Raw genomic sequence first — 21,172 nt, 5'->3', positions numbered from 1 at the left:
TGACGCAAGAAGTCGCCCTCATCTCTAAGTTGTCTATACATTAGTCAATATATTAATCTATATACTAGTTCTTAAGGCAGTAACTCGATCTGTTTATAGACTTGTTAACATACTAGTATTTAAAAGTTCTCAATTGTCAGTCATTAGGTAAAATAGTCAATCGATTACAAAGTTATTGCTATAATGAATCCAAGTTTGTCTCCAGTAATGTTAACACATAACTAAAATTAAGGTCATCGATATAACTAACTTTTGTAGTTTGTTGTCTGACGTTCTAGTTGTAAATTCATCATCTTTTGATGGTTAAAAAAATGAAATTTTGTTGACAGTTAAATTGTCATTACAAGACGAAAATGATGCCATTCTACACGTACCACTCACTCACTGTATACATTTATAAGTATACATAGTAAGTAGTTTATTTAACTTTTTTTATTTATTATTTTTTCTTTTAACATTTAAAGTTCAATGTCCAAGCTTTCACTTAATGTCTATTAAAAAGAAAGGGTAGGAAAGGAGGAGATGAAGTAGTGTCAAATCGTCTCACTATTCTAGTACAGATTATCAAAAAGTGTCAAAAAGATATTTATTCAGTTTTTATACCCTACACCACTATAGTGGGGAGGGTATTATACGTTTGTGCTGATGTTTGTAACATACAAAAATATTGGTCCAATACCCACCTTAAAGTGTACCGATCGATTCAGAATTATTTTTTGAGTCGATTAAGGCATGTCCATCCGTCCGTCCGGCTGTCCATGTAAACCTTGTGCGCAAGGTACAGGCCGCAATTTTCAAGATAATTTGATGAAATTTGGACCAAGCATGGGATGAAGCCTATTGAAATCGGTCCATTATTTCACCTAGCCCCCATACAACCGTACCTCCCGATTTAATTTATGCCATAATTACGTCAAATATTCTATTATCTCTTTAAAAATTGGCACAAATAAGTTTTGTATAAGTATAATGACACTGTAGATTTTCGTAAGGATCGGCGCTTATTTGACCCTAGCCCCCATACAATCCCCCTTCAAAAAATGTCTTAAACGTCTAAAATTGACTTGTAACCATTTTTATCGCAATGAAACTCAACAAAACTAACTGTTATTTAAAAATACATCCTTTTCCCAAATTTACCGAGGATCGGCCCATATTTGACCTATATAAAGCTTCATTTAGAAATTTTAGTTCTTTTTATCAATAAATTGCTTAAATATTTTGAAATTATGGTAATATTCAACATAAAAGTTTCTTTATAGAAAATAAACATTTTAAAAATATACTCATGGTGTAGAGTATTATATGGTCGGCCATGCCCGACTATACTTTCCTTCTTGTTTTTTAAACTTTTATATTAACTTTTTTTGTCTACCTCAAAAGAGACATTAATGTACAATAACATTATTTTAGATGAAAATGTTAAATGAAAAGTTGTTTGTTTTTTGTTTTGCTTGTATATATGTATGAAGTGTGGACTCACTTGTCAAGTTTTAAGGAAACTGGTAAATATTTGTGGTCATTAGTAAAGTCAGTGCTTAATAAAAAAAATATTTATAGTTTTTAAAAAGTTTTTAATATTAAAATAATATTGCTGCAAACTCATCCCCGAAAACACTTTCTCCTCCACCTCCCCATACTTTTTTTCTGAAATCGTTAAAATGTAACCAACTTCAATACAATATAATTTCCGTAGCAGACAACAAAGATTGTTCGTTAAAGATTATTTATTGTTTAATACAAAGTACTTATATTGTTATACATACATACATACATAAATATGTATGTATGTTCATACATACATACATATGTATTCATAAAATGTTCATGATGGATGCAACAGTTTTAACAAAAAAAAAAAAAAATCATGAAAATTTCAACAAACTTTTCAGACAATGAAAGATAAATACCTTTTTGTACTTTTATATTCATATTTATTTCTTTAATTTTATTCGTAACCGAGTAATAGTCGTAGAGTATGTTTAAGCATAAATTATGTTTTAATATAGATTATTCACACCAAGTTTTATAAAAAAAAATTGTATTTATTATTTTGAGTGATTTTTCATATTTTGGCAATTTTTTGTCAGTTATTTTTTGCAGACAACCTTTTGAATAACGTTACTTTAATTAGTTATTATTTTTCAACAAAATTATTAACCAAAAGTTAATAAAGAATCCAATTTCTTCGGTTAGGAGACTGTGGGTTCAATTTGAATCAGAAACTCTAGAAAAGGAGCACGATAAAGGTTCAATAATGGTCTAGTTAAATTTCAGATAAAACAAACTAATTTGCCTTTAATATAAAAGGTTATTCGACCACGAATCCGGAAAGAAATAAAATTCTTACGAGATCACTAAGAATTTGTCTGAAGTATGTGTCAGAAGTCAATTTATTAGACCCAACTGAAAAATTTACTGGTATAAAGGGAAATTGGGTTACATACGAACAATTCTGAAACCTGTTCCTTTATCAAACACTATTGTTCGAAAATAGTACCAGCATTCGTAACATTTGTTATTTTTCAGTTGATACTAATTAATGATATTTATTCGACATTGTCAAGACCATAAAACGAATGCCGTTTTATAACCGAAGATTCTCGAATAAGTTCTTTAATCGAAGATTTTTTCACTCTAGGAAATCTTTAGGTTAGGTTAGGTAAAATAGGATTATACACCATAAAATCGGTACATATCCTCTCGAAGACCTCAGTTCCATTGTGATTCCTTTTAAGGAGTGAGGATTACAAGCACAGAGAAAATAAAAGTAAAACACTACAAGTAAAAACCTGAAGAAAGAAGATAAAAATATAGATATAATTAACAAGTCAGTACCCCAAAGAATTAAGAGATAAGAGAGATGATGTTTGTCATCCTATAAAGCTCAGTCGAAGAAGTGACTAATGCCCTTGAAAAAAAAACAAGTCAAGATCTGTAATATCCCCGATGTCTTCGAAGAACCTATGTCGCAGCCATTTTAACCTGAGACTCTGTTTCCTAGGACAGTTGCAAACTGGATCAACTTCACTTCCTCCTTATTCTCACATAACCCACAATAGTCCAGTGTATTGCTGTTCAACTTACTGACAAAGGCCCTAACTGAACAGTACCCCGTTAGCATCCCTATCGGAATCCTTAGACTGAATCTATCCAGTTTTATAAGTATTATGGAAGCTCCTCTATCAAGGCCATAGGGCCTTTGATACATTGTAATCTAATCTTCTATTCTAGGACTGGTTTATGATGTTACGCATTCTTTCCAATATCAGCCTGTAATACTGAGTGGTTTTACCATAATTTCTCTGTCGTCTATATTAAGGCTCGGACCTAATCAAGTAAGTTCGTTCGCAACCTCATTACTATGCTCATTACATTGTCACGACACCCAACACAATCTAATGACAAACAGTTTCATAATTTCCTTAAGGGAATTTTACAATCTACAAAAAAAGTTTAATCAGGAACTAAGGCACCTGATATTTCAAGTATAATTGTCTGACAAATGGCATCGACGTTTTAGTTTCCACTCAATTTCACTTAAACCGCTATACCGTATAGAATCTGCCTGTCCAATCAAGGGTCTGCAACGCGGACTGAGCACAACTTGTTAGTTATAAAATATTAAAAATTTTAAACTTACCCATAAAATAATATTGAGCCAACAAAATGTCCTTCTTATACATGTGTAACCTGCATTTGCCATATTTGTGTGATATTAACTGGAATGAGAAAAAAAAACGATTTATTAAACCAATTTATAAAATTTTTATATAAGAATATAAGTCTTTTTAAATTCTTATAATGGATTCTTAAAATCTACTCCTGATAGAGGTATAGGTGTAGTTCTTCCGATTTGATTTATAAACGTATACTCCTTTCAAACTAACGAACTAACTAACTAGTATTAGAATGGATCCAAAACAATATCATAATTTTTGAGAGCAATTCTGAAGCTAGTAATAGCGTTACTTCTGGATAACATTCTTAATTTAGACTTTATATGAAACCTATTTTCTTAATACTTAACAATATACAAAAAAATCATCATTATAGGTCATAGTTCTAATTTAGAACTCTATGACTAAACAATCTTATTAGTGCAAAAATTTTATACATCATTTATTTCTATCTTCCAATTCAATGACTTTTTTTTTTAAAGTTTAAACTATTATAGGCATTATTTAGTATTTGTTTATTATAAAGTAAGAGACACTTATGTGACTAAACTTACATATCTATAGATACGAAAACAATCTCGTAAATATATCTTATTATGTTTTGGTTATTCGAACTTCTTTCTTTATTATATCTTTCATAACTATGATTGACAATTGCATAAAACTACTTAAGTAGATTGTTTGTATTGTATTTTATTTTCTTTACAATATTGTAGTAGAAGACAGAAGAAAAGACAAGACAGACTATCTTTTGCTTTAGATATCTATGTATGTGAATCTGTCAGTCGGTTTGTCTAACTACTTTAGTTAGTTTTTGTATTGTATCTTATACATATGTATGGCTTTCAATGATTTGGGTGAGTTAATAAGTAATTTCTTTTCTTCTTCTTTTATTTTCTGTTAATTGCAAAAGTTTATTAACTTTAACATTGAAATTAAAATTGTATTTAAATTGATTTTGTTATTATATAAAGGTGTTAAATTTAACTTTGATTTTACGTTTTTTTAATATATGTGTTATTTTTAAATTAATATTTATATTAACTACTAACTGGACGAGTGACATTTTAGAAACAAGTTTATTAATTTAATTGTTTACCTTTTGCAATTAATTAAAAACATTAAGGGTAATCATTTAAAGAGCAAATTTGAGCAACAAAAAGTTTTAGTAAATTAAAAAAAAAGTAATATGTATCCTCCGGTAGGTTAGTGGTTAGTGTTTTAGTGTGGTAAATCGGAGGTGGTGAGTTTGATTCACACCTGAGACACTGGTGGGAACAACAGGTCCGATAGAGGCCTAGGTGTATTTCTTCGGTTTTGATGTATATACATCCTCATTTTGAACTAATTAGCTCTGGAATATGTATACCATTTTCACAGCTAGTTCTTGAAAGTTTGAATTTAATAGTTGTAACATCTTACAGCCTGGGATTTTAATATAACAGGCCAGCAACCGGATAAGTTACTACAGATAATAGCCGAAGATATATTGACAGCAAACCTTCTATAAGAAATCTAACTGTATATATGTACGATATTCAAACTTGTTCATGAATATAAGGGAGTCAGATTTACAGAATCTGACATGACACCTACACCACACTATACTTGACATACCTATGACATGTTGTAAATTTCCTATTAGGAATTTTACAGCTCCATTTATTTATTATTGTAAATATTGCCGCTCTCGAGCAATTTCTTTATAACTGTCCCTCTCTGACAGACATTAGGACTAAGACCTTAGGATTTTGAACAATGCTATAGAGCGTTTCTATCTAATATCAAAAAGTTAGACTCGTTTGTTTATGCCTTAGGAGGGTTAAACACAGACCAGTAATGTCATGTCTGTGGCTTGAGGTTGGATGCGTTTTGGGAACACACAGTGGGACTTAATGGTCGGCCATTGTGTTGACTGTTTCTGTAGTAGTGTAGTACATTCGATATTTGTTCTATAAAGCAATTTTGTAAAAAAGTTCATCTTTGTTCGCAAATAGTTCCATGATTCTTAGAATTTTGGTTTCTTTGAGAGGTTTCGAGGTTCGTATTAAATACAGACCCGTAATGTCATGTCTATGTTATTACTGGTCTGGCTTACAGCTGGATCCATTATGAGAAACACAGTGGGATTAGTAAGGAATTGTGTAGCCAATTTCTCTGATATTACTTTCTAGGAAACACAGTGGGAATATTATGGAATTGTGTAGCCAGTTTCTTATGTTCGCGAATAGTTCTAGGATTCGAAAAATTTTGATAATTTCAGTCACCTTATATTTCAAATTATCTGGATTATATTATAATATGTATGTGTAATCAATTGTTGAGACCAATAATATTTGTAAGAAGTTGCCACCTTTGAAACTGGTGCTGTGGAAGTGCTTTAGAATTGACATTCGTTCGTGATCTTTAAAGATGAGTTCATAATAACAAGTAGACCATTAGTCTCTATTCAGAAACTTACATTTCCCAGAAAAAAATCTATTAGTTCAACAACCAGTTACTTAATTGATGAGGGAATTAGTCTTTAAAAAAATAAAGAAGCAGTTCTAGAACTACATCTTTTCTTCAGAGATTGTCATTTTTTAAACCGACTTTAAAACGTTTTTTCGGAACTAGTTTGGGAACTATTAAATTAGAGTTGAACTTAGATATAAGATGCAAAGAATCAGTTGTTTGAAAAGTCTTTGGAAGTATGAACTTTGGAATAACTACAGTGTTCCACAACAAAATTTAGAAGTTATGGTGACACCAGCAATTCAAATATTATATGAAGTGATGTAAAACTAGTGCGAAATAAGTGGTTCCTGAAAAACTCTGCAAAAGTTCATAAGATTTTGAGATTCTTATGAACTTTTACAGAATTATTGAACAGAGTTAATAAAGTAATGGTGTCACCATTAATTCTAGGGGTTTTATTCCAAAATCTGAAGTGGCTTTATTTGGAATTTGGAAAACCTTAAATAAAATTGATAAGAATTATAATTTCGGAGTTAAAGCCAATCAGATTAAACAGGCCTCTAAAAAATGATGATGCCAGTATCAGACGATGATGTCAGTTTTCATTTAAATATTTTATTTAACAGTTTTAAAACCTATAAAAGTGTTAATTATTAAAAATAAAGCCAATATAATAATGTTCTAAAAAATGAATAAAAGAAACACAAACTTCTTAAATTTCACAAATAATAAATCAATTAAGTATAAGAAATAGCACTCGATTATAAAATTCAAAATTTTTTCAAAAATATTTCAACTTCAGCACCATCAATATTAATATCCACTATAAATTAACTGACCCTCCTCCTTCTATGCTGAAACATAAAACATTAGCCAGAACCTTGAGCTTTAAGTGTAAAATTGGGTCAAGTTGACATTATATATATAGAAATTTGCAACAAATTATTTTGTTTTTTTTAATTTAACACCGCCAACAAAGAATTATGACCCTCTTTATATGTATGTACAACGGCAACAACTATTCCCCCAACTAATATGCAACAGCTGCAGCGCAAAAACAGAAATGCAATCAACCAACAACAATCAAGTTACAACTGTCGCAAAACAATAGTATTGTGTGAGAGTATTAACTGCAACATCTTTATAATAAATCATATCTATTTTTGTTACGTTATTTATATTAATTAGTTTTTTTTTATTTCAAACATATTCACACTCCTGCTTAAATAAATAAATTCATTTTATTTTCTCGTTTTGGAAAAATTTTAAATCTGTATTTGAAACCAAATAGAAAAAAACTGCAATTTCCGCCAACAAATCGCAACAAGAATAACCATAGCAATCAAAAAAATATAAACAAAATGGCATTTCCGTTAATTTATAAATTATATCTAATAAAACAATAGCGAAAAAATCGTTACAATAGCAAAAAAAGTATAAAAAAAAAAAACAAATAGCAGCAGCAAAAGCAGCAGCCTGCTAGAACAAGTGAAGCCAAAATGAATTTATGTATTTTTAACAAATAAAATGACAACATATAGTTAGTCCGTCTAAAAAGAAAAATAAATCTGTCTATCAGCGTTTCACAAATATGTTTTATTTAGGGGATTGACAGTATATATTTTGTAGCGATATCCATTCTTAATTAGCATTAAATGATAGGCGTTGTTTCTTTATCTAACAAATGTCATTCACTTGAAAGTAATAGCATTAAGAAAGTATACTTTAGGGTTCTATAAATCGACTTTCGAATAATCGAGCAATCGACTTTATAACTCGATAACTCAACTATGGTCTGTGAAAAAAAGTCGAAAAGTCGACTTTGTTAATAAAAGTCGAAAAGTCTGAAAATCGAAAAAAGTCGATAAGTCGAAAAAAGTTGAAGAATGTCGAAAAAAGTCGAATTTTAAAAAGTCGAAAAAATCGAAAAAAATCGAAAAGTCGGAAAAAGTCGAAAACTCGAAAATTGTAGAAACAAGTCAAAAATAGTCGAAAATCTTAAAAAAAGGAAAAAAGAACGTAAAAAAAAACTCTAATAAAACCGAAAAAACTCAAAAAACGGTCGAGAATAGTCAAAAAGTCGAACAAATCGAAAAATGTCGGAAAAAGTCAAAAAAATCGAAAAGTCGACTATTTATAAAGTACTCATAGTCTAAAAGTCGACTTTTCGACTGACTTTTCGTTTCAACTATAGAACCCTAGTATACTTATTCCGCAAACATTTACATTTTTAACTCTGCAAAAAATAATTTATATCATATTTTACAAACTACATTTTAATCATAAGAGTGCCTTGAAGAGAATGTATTTTATTTTTGACATACAAATATCGGATTTTTACTGCTTCTAAAACTAAGAGCATTATCCCGCCACAGACATTCGGTTTTTCACCCGAATTTGAAGCAATTCGGGTTACTAGTTCTAATGAAAATACTACCCTCCATATTCATAAACAAATTTTTCATTTATAAACGATTTATAAATCAAATTTCATATGGAAATTTATAAACCTTTCATAAAATAAAATTCTGCTTATGAATAAGGGGGTTACCCCCTTTTTCCACACTTTTTTTTGCTGGGAACTCATATGTTCAAACGAAAATACATCGGGGATTGATAATGTATGGAATTTTAGAAGTTATGGAACGCTTTTCATCAGAAATACTTTAGATTCTTAAACATCAACATCGGAACTAGAGATGCTGCTCTTCCTTCTCGGATTCGTTTTTAATTGAGTATTGTTTTCTAGAAAGTAGTTCATTGACTGTAATTTCACACTAATCTACTAAGAACTATTAGTGTACTAGTTCCTAAAGAACTTTTTTTATAAAAATTACAAAATTTTAAAAATTCGAATATTGATACTTGGAAAATCGTGTCCTGTAATTTTGGGAAAAAACTTATTTTTTTGGCCCTTTTATGAGACGTTATGTTATCCTTACAACTTTAAACTAACATCTGAATATCTGACACATATATCTTCTTCTAGATATCTCCACCTAATCCTTGAACACTCACGGTGTTCGTTACATTCATGGTATTTATATCATTTACATACTGCTATAGTGCGCAGTGTATAACGCTTTGTAAATGTTGTTTATAACGAACACAAATATTGGATCCACACCTGAGAATTGTCTAATCGATTTAAAATCACTTTCTAATTCGATTTAACAATGTCTGTCCGTCAACTTCACTGGATGATATCTCAAAAATTACAGAAGATTTTTTAACAATTTAAATAAGGAACAAATTTGGAACTGGTTTAATTGGAAGCATAATCATTAGATTTCAAAGTAGAAAACTAATATCTGCGATAAATAATTCCCAAACTAACGAAAGACAGGTTGAATTTGTTCAAACCATCTACAACGTATTCTTACTGGAGTTCTGACATTGGTAAGTCTATATATCGAATGATCAATGTTTATCTCTAAAACAAACAGCCAATAGCTTCAGAGTCAAAAATAAGAAAATAGGGAATCCAAACATATATTCGTTGTTCAGATGGTCAGTGACATTAAATAGGTCATTGAGTTATGTTCGACTCAGTTTGTGAAGATCCATTTGTTTTAAGGTCTTTCACTTTCATATCCTTTTTTTTTTTTTGTTAATTTAGCAAGAACAGTCATTTCAAGAAGTTAAAAAGTTGTCGGTGCAATACCACATAGAGAATCTATAAATGGCTCCAGTTGAAGCCAAGTTTAATATCCATATAATATCTGTCTGGGATTTCATTTGAGCTATCCATATACGATATTTTGTAACATCAGAGCCAACAGTTTGGACTCTAGTTCCCATATAAAACGGGGTGGTCTAGCATTACGATTTCTGAAAAAAAAGTGAGATTAAAATAATGATGACCTGAAAATATTTACTCAATCTTCTCCGTATAACACTTCTTATCCGAAAGATTCAATAATTTATATACATGATTTAAAATTTTATCATAGAAATCTGACAGTCAAGAATCAGAATAAATAAAAAAGCATATGAAAGTGCTAGTCTCCGATAGGTTCTACTTAGTGACTGGTTTGAGAAACAGGAGGGTTTTCCTAGCTCTATCACTATTGGATGAACTAGTACTAGTAATAGACCCCATGAATTCCAAGATGCATTCACCTTCTTTCTCAAAAGAGAGAGAGAGAGCTAAGGTAACTTTAGGAGGCCTTTGTCAAGATTTGTATCGGAACATATAATTCCATTACAAAACATAACAAAACACTTTCATCATTTCACCTGCCTAATATTCACTATGTTCTGTGGTTTACATATAACTGTAGAGTCTAATTAGAATAACATTTGGGAAACACTGCTTGAGAATTTAGTGCAAAAAAAGTATAACACAAATAGCACTTGTCCGTCGCCTGTTAAGTAGTCATAATAATCATAATAATAATATTTTCTGAACACATTTTATTTTATAAATTACATATAAACGCGCAGTGGAAATTGTAATCAATTTCAATTTATTTTATTTATTTTTTTAAATTAATAATAATAATAGTAACACATCATTATATTTATTATTATTATTTAATAAGATCCTTGTGCTCAAAATTGAGAAAACAAATTTAATTTACTTTCAAATATTTATATACAAAATCTTATTTTCACTTTTTTTTGGGTAATTTTCTAATTTTATGTAAATTAAAATATGTGGCAGAGTACTTAAACCAAAATAAGAAAAATTTTTGTTTATTTTTTTGAAAAAAAAGTACTTATTTTAAAAGTATGTACATAAATAAATTAAGAAAAAAATAAAACTACCTAAATAAATTTATACACAATTTTAAACACAGAAACTCACACACCTTGTTCTGAATTAAATCGTTTTTTTTTCAAGTGAAAAAAATGTTTTTTTACAAGTTTCTTTTCTTTTTTTTTAGAAAAAAAAAAACAATTTGTTTTCTTTCAATATTATTATAATTTTATTTGTTTGTTGTTTTTGTGCTTAAAATTTGTTTGTTTATTGTTTTGCATTTAAATTAATTTAGATTTTGTTAACTTAATTATTTTTTTAAAAAGTCGTTGCTGCTGTTTGTATTATTATCTTCATTATTATCATTTTTGTTTAGTGTTTAACATTATAATGAGATTTTTCACATTTGATTTGATTGCTTTTATTTCAATTTATTTCTTTTTTTACTTTTTTTTTTGATTTTTTTTATTCGTCAATTTATCACGTTCAACTAAAAGTTAAATATTTAAATAAAAAGTTCTTAACGCCGCGAGCATACAAAACGTACTGAATTCAAAATTTTTGAAATTGTTCAAATATTACAACAAATTATAATCATCGCTAGATACAGCAGAAGAAGCACTAGATATTGTCCGATGTATGTATTTATGTGCTCGAGTCTATCTGTTGTATCTTTTTTTGTTTATCAAACAAGAATTTGTGCGATACAACTGCACCATCAACACAACCACTCAACGTACAACTTGTTTGTTGACATTCCGCAAATTGTTGTTAGTGATGCCAGTTGTACGGGATTTTTCTCCCGTTTTTTGGTTTTTGGGAATCTGTAGGTCAAATGTCAGTAATTTAAATAAGTATGGAAGTATATCATACCCTACACCAGCCAGTATCTTTAAATTTTCTAAATAATAAAGCATTTGAAATGCTTTTTAACCTAATTCCGGAATATTTTTACTTATTTTTGAGAAAAAGAGATTTTTTCAAAAAGTTTCACAGGGGAGTAGGGGTAGATATAAGCCTATCCTTATAAATTTTGGTAGAGTAATTTACGTCTACTTCAAAGTTATGTATGTAGAATATAATCGTGTTACTAGTGTTTATAAGTAAAATTTGACCTTCAAGTCATTTTCTAAAGGAGAGTTTATATAGGGGATAAGGTCAAATGAGACTCGATCATTACAAAAATCGGTAGTGTCTAAATCTAAAATTAAGTTAACATAATAGATTATTGTTGACATAATAAAACATTTAACGTTATTATAAGCCAAAAAGCCCTATTCGGGGTGCAACGATTTCAACCATTTTCAATAGAGTTCGTTACTCAAATTATCTTGAAAATTGCGAACTGTAGCATGCGCACAAAGTTTACATGAACACGCAGACAGACGAACATATCTAAATATACTCAGGAAGTGCTTCCGATTGGTATACTTTAAGATGGATGTAGAACCAATATTTTTTGGTTGTTACTTTAAAAAAATGAAGGGCTTTAAAAAGGACACAGGATCACGAAATTGAAAAACTAAAAACGCAGTTTTTTTCTTTATTAAAGTAAAAGTTTCAGACAGATATATCAACCGGTTCGTGTCGTTATTATATAAACCTATATTATAATTTAGTCGATTAGTTCGCTCCATAATGTCCCAACAAAATTAAGTAATAATTTTACCGCTCTACGTCTAACCACATAGTTAGCTCTATTTCATAATTTGTTACGGATGTACTCTTTATAATCGAGATTGCAGACAATCGTCACTTTAGTATCAATTTTTTACAAAAGAGACTATACATTTGCTTTTGCTGTCTCTTCGTAATCTATGGAGTGACGATTAAGTTCCTCGAAGGACAAGCACATTTTTAAATAGCTAGTTTCCTGGATAACTCGGTGAATAGGGGAACCATAAATAGTAAGTTTAATAGGTAGTTCGGAACTTTCCTAACGAATAGCTGGGAAGATATTAAGCGATACTGAAGGCCTGTTACTGTTACTGGGCACAGTTGATGTCTAATACCAAAGATGCCAGATAGAAGTTTATGGTCAAAGGATTATTAAGCAAACTCCTGTTTTTAAACTAGCAGACATAATTCTGAAACCGAAATATCAATGTTCGGATATGCTAGGACCGAAAAAAGATAAGAAACTTTATCTCAAGAAAAAGGACAATTCCTTTTCATTTTAATGTTTCGCGATTGTTTTCGATTCGAATTGAATCACAATATTATTTTTCAAACGTTTCCAAAAGTCTGTGCTATTGCCGAATGTTCTGAAAATAGATGGAACAAATATGGCGCCATATTTGTGGTTAGCATGAATCAACTTCATATATATGATATAAGCTAATAAGATGCCATAATGACAGTCGCAAGTATAGCTATTTAAAGATGGCAGCACTTCTAACTTTTGATTAAAATGAGGGTGAAACATGTTGCATATTTTCGGGTTTTTAGAGCAACATAATTTAAAAAGTACTCGTTATATGTTTATAAAAGGCAAAAATAGGGCTCCATTTATGCCAGAAAAGAAAACACCATAAGACGGCCAGCGAGTAATAAGAGAATATAATTCCAGTTGTGTGCTCTGTATTATATGGAAAACAGGTCACTTGTGAATAATCGGTAATTAATGAGCAAAGTATTTGACGAGTGCGAAATCGTTTGGCGCAATGGAGGCCGAATTTAATGAAACCGTACTACTACGGTTAACTAACTAACTACCCAACTAACTAACTAACTAAGTAACTAACCCTTTTAACGAGCGAACAAAAGACCCGTTTTAACCGAACCTTACCTAGTTTTAGAAAAGATAACAATTAATGGATTATCGAAGAAGTCGATCGATCGATCGATTTGATTGTATTTTACGGCATTCGACTCCAATTTTCGATATTTTTTTAAGAAATGTTCTAACACATGCTATCTAATTTTAAATCCCTACCCTTTACACAACTTTACCGATCCTAAAATCTCACAATTTATATATTTTATTACCAATGGCAACCTACCTATAGAAACATTTTCGTTTCATTACCAAACAACAAAAGCTTTCCAATACAAACTGCTTAAACAAAAAAAAATAGTAAAGCTTTTCTATTTGTTTGTCCCAAAACTTTAACAATCACAGCGATCATTTCTTTTCCACCTGTGGAGCAAGAAAATAAATACAAAAAGACGTCAGTTTGTTTATACAACTCTTCAGAGGTGGTTTAGGCACTTGGGACAAGCGGAAAAAATAATAAAAAGGTAAAAACTAAAGATTGAACTTGAAATTTTGAATGCGGTGTTAACAAACTTTTTCGTAAGCAAAGTCATAAATATTTATACAAAAAAAAAAAAAAATAATAAATAGCACAAGTTGATGATGGTGCTGTTTAATTTATAAAATAAAAATGTTACAAAATTTAAAACCACATTGAAAGAAATGAAAAAAAAAACTTTCGCTTTAATTTTTTGCTTTGTTTATTATTAAACTTTAACCTGCATGCATATTTATAACAAAAAAAAAAAAAAAAAAAAAAAAATCCAAAAACTTATGTAAATTTGTTTTGTTTCATAATTTATTAATTTAAAAAAATATCGATTGCAGTTAAGCAGCCAACGCAACAAAATGGGTTTTTTAATTTTTGCTTTGATCTTGTACATCATTTGGGATGTCAACTATTTTATACGTTGCGTCTTTACAGTATTAGCCGGACGTCTGTTCCAAAGTAAACGGAAAGTTACTGACACTACAACAATTTATGGTAAGAGAGCTCTATCATTTTAGTAAATGCAGTGAGTTTGTAATTTTTTGTGTTTAGTTATTTAATTATTTACAGGTTGTAACTAGAGATTTAAAGTAATGAATTCTTTAATTTTAGAAATAGTTTAAACTCTGTAAATAATTGTAATATCTAAATTTTAAAGTTTTTTTTTGTTCTATTAACTAATATTTATTCTCCTTTATTCCTTTTAGGTCTCTGCACCTCTCAAGATGTCGATATTTTCATCCGACACATGAACAATGCACGCTATTTGCGTGAATTAGATTTTGCCCGTTTCCATTTCTATGCCCTTACCGGCTTGTATGAAAAGGTCAAAGAACGTCATGGTGGTGCAGTTCAAGGTGCTTCCAGTGTTCGCTATCGTCGCACCATACCCATTTTCCATCCCTATAAAATTCAAACCAAATTAATTTGGTGGGACGATAAAGCTATTTATTTGGAACAACAATTCATTACTTTAGCCGATGGTTTCGTACGTGCCGTTGCCTTGTCCAAACAATGTATTACCAACTGTAATGTCATGGATATTATGAAACTCTATAAAGAGGCTTCAAAACGCCCAGAAATGCCTGAGGATTTGAAATTGTGGTTGGAGGCTATAGAGGTTTCTAGTCAGAAATTGCGTAAAGATAAATAGAAGGTTGTATTTTTCCGTGTGTGTTTTACTTGTAAGTTTATAAGGTGTTAAGTTTTAATTAAAATAAAATGATTTTTTTTATTGTATTTGTATAAATTGTTATGAAGACTTAAAGTAAATTGCACTTTAGCTTGCAATGTTTTTTTTTTAATAAAGAATTTTTTTTATAAAACGTATAATTAATTAGTTAAGCGTTTTTTGCTTATTTAAGTTGAAATGAATTCGAAAATAGTGAAATGAAGGTATTTTTATTTTGCCATTCCATTCCGACAAACTTAAAAATGCAGTTAATCGTTCTAGTTGAACATTTAGGGTCAATCTTTAGGTGAATGATTAGGGATTAAATTAAAATGAATGTTCGAAAGTTGTTTTTGAATACTCAATCATATAATTTTGTTTGCTAGTTTAAGTGCCCAACTTGACCAAGAAATGCAAAAGTGTAAACAGCTGATGCAAAAAAAAAAAAAACAATAATAATACAATTTTTACTAAAATAAACATTAAAATCATTGATTTATCGATTAGTATAAATTATAGGGACTTCTCAATATATCTTTTGCTTTAAATTTAAGTTTTCATTAATTTTCATATAACATATGAACATGCATTGTTTTGATAACAAAAACTCACGTTTTCAACACTGCGAAGTTTAATCTAGTACTGACAAACATCAAAGGGGATTAACATCAGAATCAATTAATTTTAAGATTAACTAATCTGATTATTAATTGGCATTTGATTGTCAACTCAAAAACCCGCCCTTAGATAAAATTGATCAAACTCTAAGGTCAGCATAGAGTTTGGCAACGCGTTGCTTCTAGGGCCTGACGACTACACACGACTTGATAGTACCATGGATGCTGACTGCGACTAATAGGACAAAACTTCAAATATGTATGTATTATGTCGTAGTATTAAAATTTAATGAATTTCCTATAAATTGGAGAAGTGTTTAGTGTAGAGAGAGAGGTCAGTCATTTTTGTAACTTAAGCTTTTAGAGGTGTCAAATTAGTACTCCAAATATTTACGACTGTAGCAAATTTTAATTCGATGGAAATAGTTTTTAAAAGTTAACAAAATTTCGGTAATACTCACTTTTTTACAAGAAGTTTGGACCGTGCCTCAGTGATAATGCTTCTTGAAACACATTGGAAATTCAGACACCAATGTTAAACTTATTTGTCGATTACCATTAAAACACTTGCATTTACAAATACGCATATAGCATGTATGTTGAGTCGGCCATAGAACATAGAGAAGCACCTAAACATGTATCCATCATATACATAAGTCGAGAATATTTACCTTCAGAGAACACACTTTCACATTTATCCAGTATAACTTTACCGTGTATTAGCACTTTTAAACGACATTCTCTTCCAGCACCTGTTAATAACTGGGAGAAGACAAAATCCGTGGTACCAGATAGTGTGGTTATCTGGTTCGGCTTCATGTCAAATCATTTCAAGGAAAGACCGAAGTTACTCATGATCATCACCAGTTTATAGTATCGGCAGACTAGAGTCACTGATAGTACCTCTTCTCGGGATTGCAATAACGACACAATACAATATAGTTCATCAAATTCTTTAGAGGATTATTATTAAAAAGGTTTGCTCAAGACATTTTGGACGACATTTCAAAAATACTGAAAATTATTTACCCAAGTATAAACAATTTCATCTATATATTACATACATTATCATTACAATATATTTTTCATACACTAATAACAAAAATTGTTTTTAATTAGAAAAAGATGAACCTAAACTAAATTTAAACTAAAATTAAAAACAAAATCACATTTTTAAGTAAAATTCTTTCTATCAGCAGTGTTGTCTTAAATTTTTACTAGATAAATCATTATATTCTATCCATTTTTGTATTTCTACTGGTAAATCGGGTTTTAACTTCGTACGCACTTGTCCATTTTCTGCCATATTTTGATCGACATTTGTACTGCTGATAGCATGATCTAATGTTACGGTAGAACTGAGTGTGTTACGTGAGGCCTGCAATTCAGCCGTCTTGGGTGATAATAATTCGGCCATAACATCATCGGCTGAACAGTCTATAATGCGTTGACGGCAAATGGCTATGCAGTGGATGAATTGATCGGATGGCCGGATAAAACGATGTTCCATATAGACGGATTGGTCGTCCCAGTAAATGATCTAAAAAGGGATAATTATTTAAAGATAATACTTCAAATTATCATGAGACCGAATTGCCGTATACGAGATTAAGTGTTCGTTGATGATAATCAAATCAAATATACATATGTATTTTATCCTTACTACGATTTCGAAAATTAGCTCATTCGTTGAGGAATTTGGCAATTGGGTGTAACTTTAGTGAACTTACCCTTGATAAAATTTTAAATCTATGAAATGGTCGTATAAAACGTCGGTAACGTATTGTGGCAGCCCCCTGAAATACTGAACCTCCTTTAGCGAGAATTGTACGATATAAATTAGTGCGTTCATAAAAATCTACTCTTGCAAAATCCAATTCTCGAAAATACCGAGCGTTGTTCATGTGATACAGCAGCGTATCGATGTCATTGGTTAAACAAATACCTAAATGAGAAATACATTTACAACTTGAAAAGAATGAAGTTTAAATATGAATAATGCTGTAATAGTGAAAGAATTTGGGTCTTTGGTATGGATGGGAACAGTTGACTACGAATAATACGAACGATGTCTAGCGTTTGTATATAATTAAAATGATCTGTTAAAAAAGACATCGTTAAGGAAGTGGGTAGAAAGTTTACATAACTTCGTACTAGAAGTCAAAGGGAAATTAAAGCTTTGAATTGTCATTAACATAGGATGACATTTGAAAGCCTCTGAAACTCCTCCCAACAGATGTTGAAACAATAAAACAATAAATTGTCAAAGCTCTTTACTAAAAGATCCAGTGGGGGTTACACCATAATCCGTAACTCGGATAACAACTGACAGCTACACCGTTTTTACCAGTAATAAAATCAATACACATAAGATTTCTTTATATGTGTGAGGTGGAAAATGGTATAAGAATACTGAATATCAAACTAAAAAATATGAGATTAAGGTCGAGAAATTATGCTATAAATTTCCGTATTTTAAAGTTAAAATTACTCCTTTTTAAAGTATTGCCAGAAAGTTCTTCAAATTGATCAAAAGAGTTTTCTAATTCAAAGTTTTCGGGCGATATCCGGAAGCAATTTGAATTTTATTTTCGACGTTAGTAATTAAACTTGTGGAACTGGCGGGTATTTCGAAAGAGTTGTGAAAAACCGTCTCTGTTTAACAAGGACTATTTGTGTTTGTTTGAAATTGCCGCCTATGTTTAATAGGAAAGTGTTAATTAAAGAATCGAAATTCGTTCTGGAACTTCGAATTGGATTGCGTTTGTTTCATAAGAATTTACTTCGAATTGGATTGCGTTTTGCTAAGAATTTCAAAATGTCTGTATTTGATTATTTTAGTGATTCTGTTTTTAGTTTTTCTGCAACTGGTTATTATATAACAAATATATTAAGGAGTACTTCAGAAACACAAAAGTGTTTTATAGAACGGTCTTTAGTACATTCGGCGAAAACACTACTTTGTAACACATATTTTTTCCGAATTTGTGTAGAACTTTGCAAAGAAAGACATCAATAAACCCAGTTATTTGGAACTAAAACACCGTTTCTTAGAAATCTGTTAAAATCTGTTTTAGCAATAACGACGTATCACTAGTTCCGAGATTGCTATCAAAGACATGGAAGTGGTGACTTTAGAATAACGCTTCAAAGAAATTTCCTTAGACTTGCTTTAAAATCACAACAATGTTCTCTGGTAAACGGGTCCTAAATATAATAAAGACATCACTAGTTCCATAAGGGAAACTCAGGAATCTAAAGTAGTTTTGTTTTTACATGTTCTAGAACAAGTTATTGGACCTGTGTACCGATATGTTTGAGCAATTTATTGATGGGAAGGGTTGGGTCCGATCCTTACAATATTTCATGGAACTACTTATAGGTGAATCGTGGACGTTCAATTCATTTTCTGAAGGGAACTCTGTATAGGTCCGTGGTCAAATACAGTTGGCGGATTACAAAAATCGGCAGTACTATTCTGACATAATTATGAGTTCCAAATTGCTATTCAAGACTTATCGTTGTATGGAGGTATAACGCAAAGATTTTAACCATTTTCAACCTTTGTACAATAGAAAAACAGATAACAAATTGGAACCTATAGTTTGATTACAAAATTTGACATGATTGGTATACTATAAGTAGCCGCAGAACCAATATTTTTTTTTTAAAACGTAACTCGCTCTACATGGATTGAGTATTAACATTGATTACTTACAAAATTGGACTTATAACTGAAAAAATTCAAGTTCAGCAATTACTAAACAAAATAATATACATACCGGAAACAGTTGTTGTTTCTAAAATATGACATTTCCTTTTGACAAAACGGGCCAGCAGGACACACAGGCACATACGTAGGAAGTAATGTAATTCAAATAAACAATATAATAATAAAATTGTAGCCAAACAGCAAAATAACCAAAAGCCAATTTCAGAGGCCATTATTTTTTTGGGGTAAAGTCTTGATATTATGGATATAGATTAGTAGTTGTGGTATTTATTTAAATATGAAGTATTTCTAATATAAATTTTTGAATATTTTTTGTTTCCTTTAAGTAGCTCTGGTGGTGGTGGGCTTAGTTGTAATTTGTTTTTGTTGTCGTTCTATTTATCCTTGCATTTGTGGTTTTTAATTTGTTGTGATTTTTTTTGTTTTGGATTATTTTATTTGACAGTCTGACTGTCTGTCTGTCGCTCTCTGTTGTTTTTCCCAATTAGGGTTGTTTAATCAAAATTTACACTGTTGCTGGCTTTTTAATTGCTGCTGCTGTTAATGATTTTGTTTATGCTGTTGTAGTTGTATAATACATGTTTTTGTTGCAAGGCAAAAAAACAATTATATCCTTTTATATGGCTGCTGATAATGACTTTGACTTTCTTTAAAAAATCTATATCGAATAAATTACTATAAAAAATGTTCTTATTTTGATGATTAGTAATAGTATTTCATCATTTTTCTTTATATATTTACATATACATATGTATGTATAACATTCCAAAGATACTTCTTTTTTTATTATCCAAAAAGAGTTTAAAACTTGTAGATATTGTGTATATGTATGTATGTCTGTGTGTAGTTTTTTTTTATTTGCTAAAGGACAATGCAAAAAATATTGTAGTAAGGCGGAAACTTTTGCTGTCTTGTCTCTTCTTAATTAAAGCTCTAGAGAATTTTTAAAGTTACTAAAAGATTTATTAAATTTTAACTATTTTATTTAAATAATTTGTTGAAAAAAATATATTTAATTGTTTTCATTTTTTTCTTGAAGGCAATGCAAAAAACGTTTATTTAATTATAGGCAAAAAACAAGAAATTATTTTTTAGAAATAAACAACGTTTCTTAAAGAACTAAATACTACAACTGACTAACTACTGTCTATTGGTAATTTCTTGATTTCTTTCTTTCTTTATTTTCTTGTTGTCCTTTCTCTTTTATTTTCACTTTTTGGATTTGTTTTTCTTTTCTGCAAATGCGGACTGTTGTTACACAAATTTTACCGTAATTGAGAGAGAAAACAAGGAGTGTATGAATCAGTTATTTCAAAATAAATATTGACGCCTGCGCCTTTGCGAAATATGCTCCGATATTTTAAAAACAATTGTGGGGGAAATTTGTAAAAGAATGAATTCATTTATTGTGATTTTGTGGGTAAACAATAAAACACTAAATCGTTCATGCATTTTTTAAAACTGTTTGTTTTTTAGGTTATGTCATCTAATATTGAAATTAACAAGACTATAGGCTAGATTATGGACTAGATAATAGACCAGACTATAGACTCGATTATAGACTGGA

At 30.1% G+C, this 21,172-nt stretch overlaps 3 protein-coding genes across 4 annotated transcripts in view; 1 reads left to right on the top strand and 2 right to left on the bottom strand.

Annotated features, from left to right (window-relative positions):
* Window positions 1-11,444, bottom strand: part of LOC111677449 (tetraspanin-9) — a 14,682-nt gene extending 3,238 nt beyond the window's left edge. Inside the window, exons 1-2 of one of the 2 annotated variants that reach the window (XM_023438565.2) lie at window positions 10,908-11,444; window positions 3,644-3,722 (exon numbers count right to left, since the gene is read on the bottom strand). In XM_023438565.2, coding sequence (XP_023294333.1) covers window positions 3,644-3,706 — 63 coding nt within the window. In that variant the 5' untranslated portion in view covers window positions 3,707-3,722; window positions 10,908-11,444. The remainder of the gene's footprint in view (window positions 1-3,643; window positions 3,723-10,907) is intronic. The other variant, XM_023438566.2, reaches the window with a different exon arrangement.
* Window positions 11,445-13,942: 2,498 nt separating this feature from the next.
* On the top strand, window positions 13,943-15,413 carry LOC111677453 (protein THEM6). Its single transcript, XM_023438570.2, has 3 exons — window positions 13,943-14,079; window positions 14,423-14,579; window positions 14,792-15,413. Exons 2-3 carry the CDS (start codon window positions 14,444-14,446, stop codon window positions 15,235-15,237), a joined length of 582 nt encoding a protein of 193 aa, XP_023294338.1. The 5' UTR covers window positions 13,943-14,079; window positions 14,423-14,443; the 3' UTR covers window positions 15,238-15,413.
* A 1,077-nt stretch (window positions 15,414-16,490) lies between these two features.
* Window positions 16,491-21,105, bottom strand: LOC111677452 (protein THEM6). Its single transcript, XM_023438568.2, has 3 exons — window positions 19,655-21,105; window positions 17,603-17,817; window positions 16,491-17,412 (listed from the first exon to the last, which is right to left on the bottom strand). Exons 1-3 carry the CDS (start codon window positions 19,815-19,817, stop codon window positions 17,065-17,067), a joined length of 726 nt encoding a protein of 241 aa, XP_023294336.1. The 5' UTR covers window positions 19,818-21,105; the 3' UTR covers window positions 16,491-17,064.
* Between the last annotated feature and the right edge of the window lie 67 nt (window positions 21,106-21,172).

Source organism: Lucilia cuprina, chromosome 3, assembly GCF_022045245.1.
Source record: "Lucilia cuprina isolate Lc7/37 chromosome 3, ASM2204524v1, whole genome shotgun sequence".
Classification (NCBI taxonomy): Eukaryota; Metazoa; Arthropoda; class Insecta; order Diptera; family Calliphoridae; genus Lucilia; species Lucilia cuprina.
Note: the sequence above shows the minus strand (reverse complement) of the source record. Positions and strands in the feature narration are given on the sequence as shown.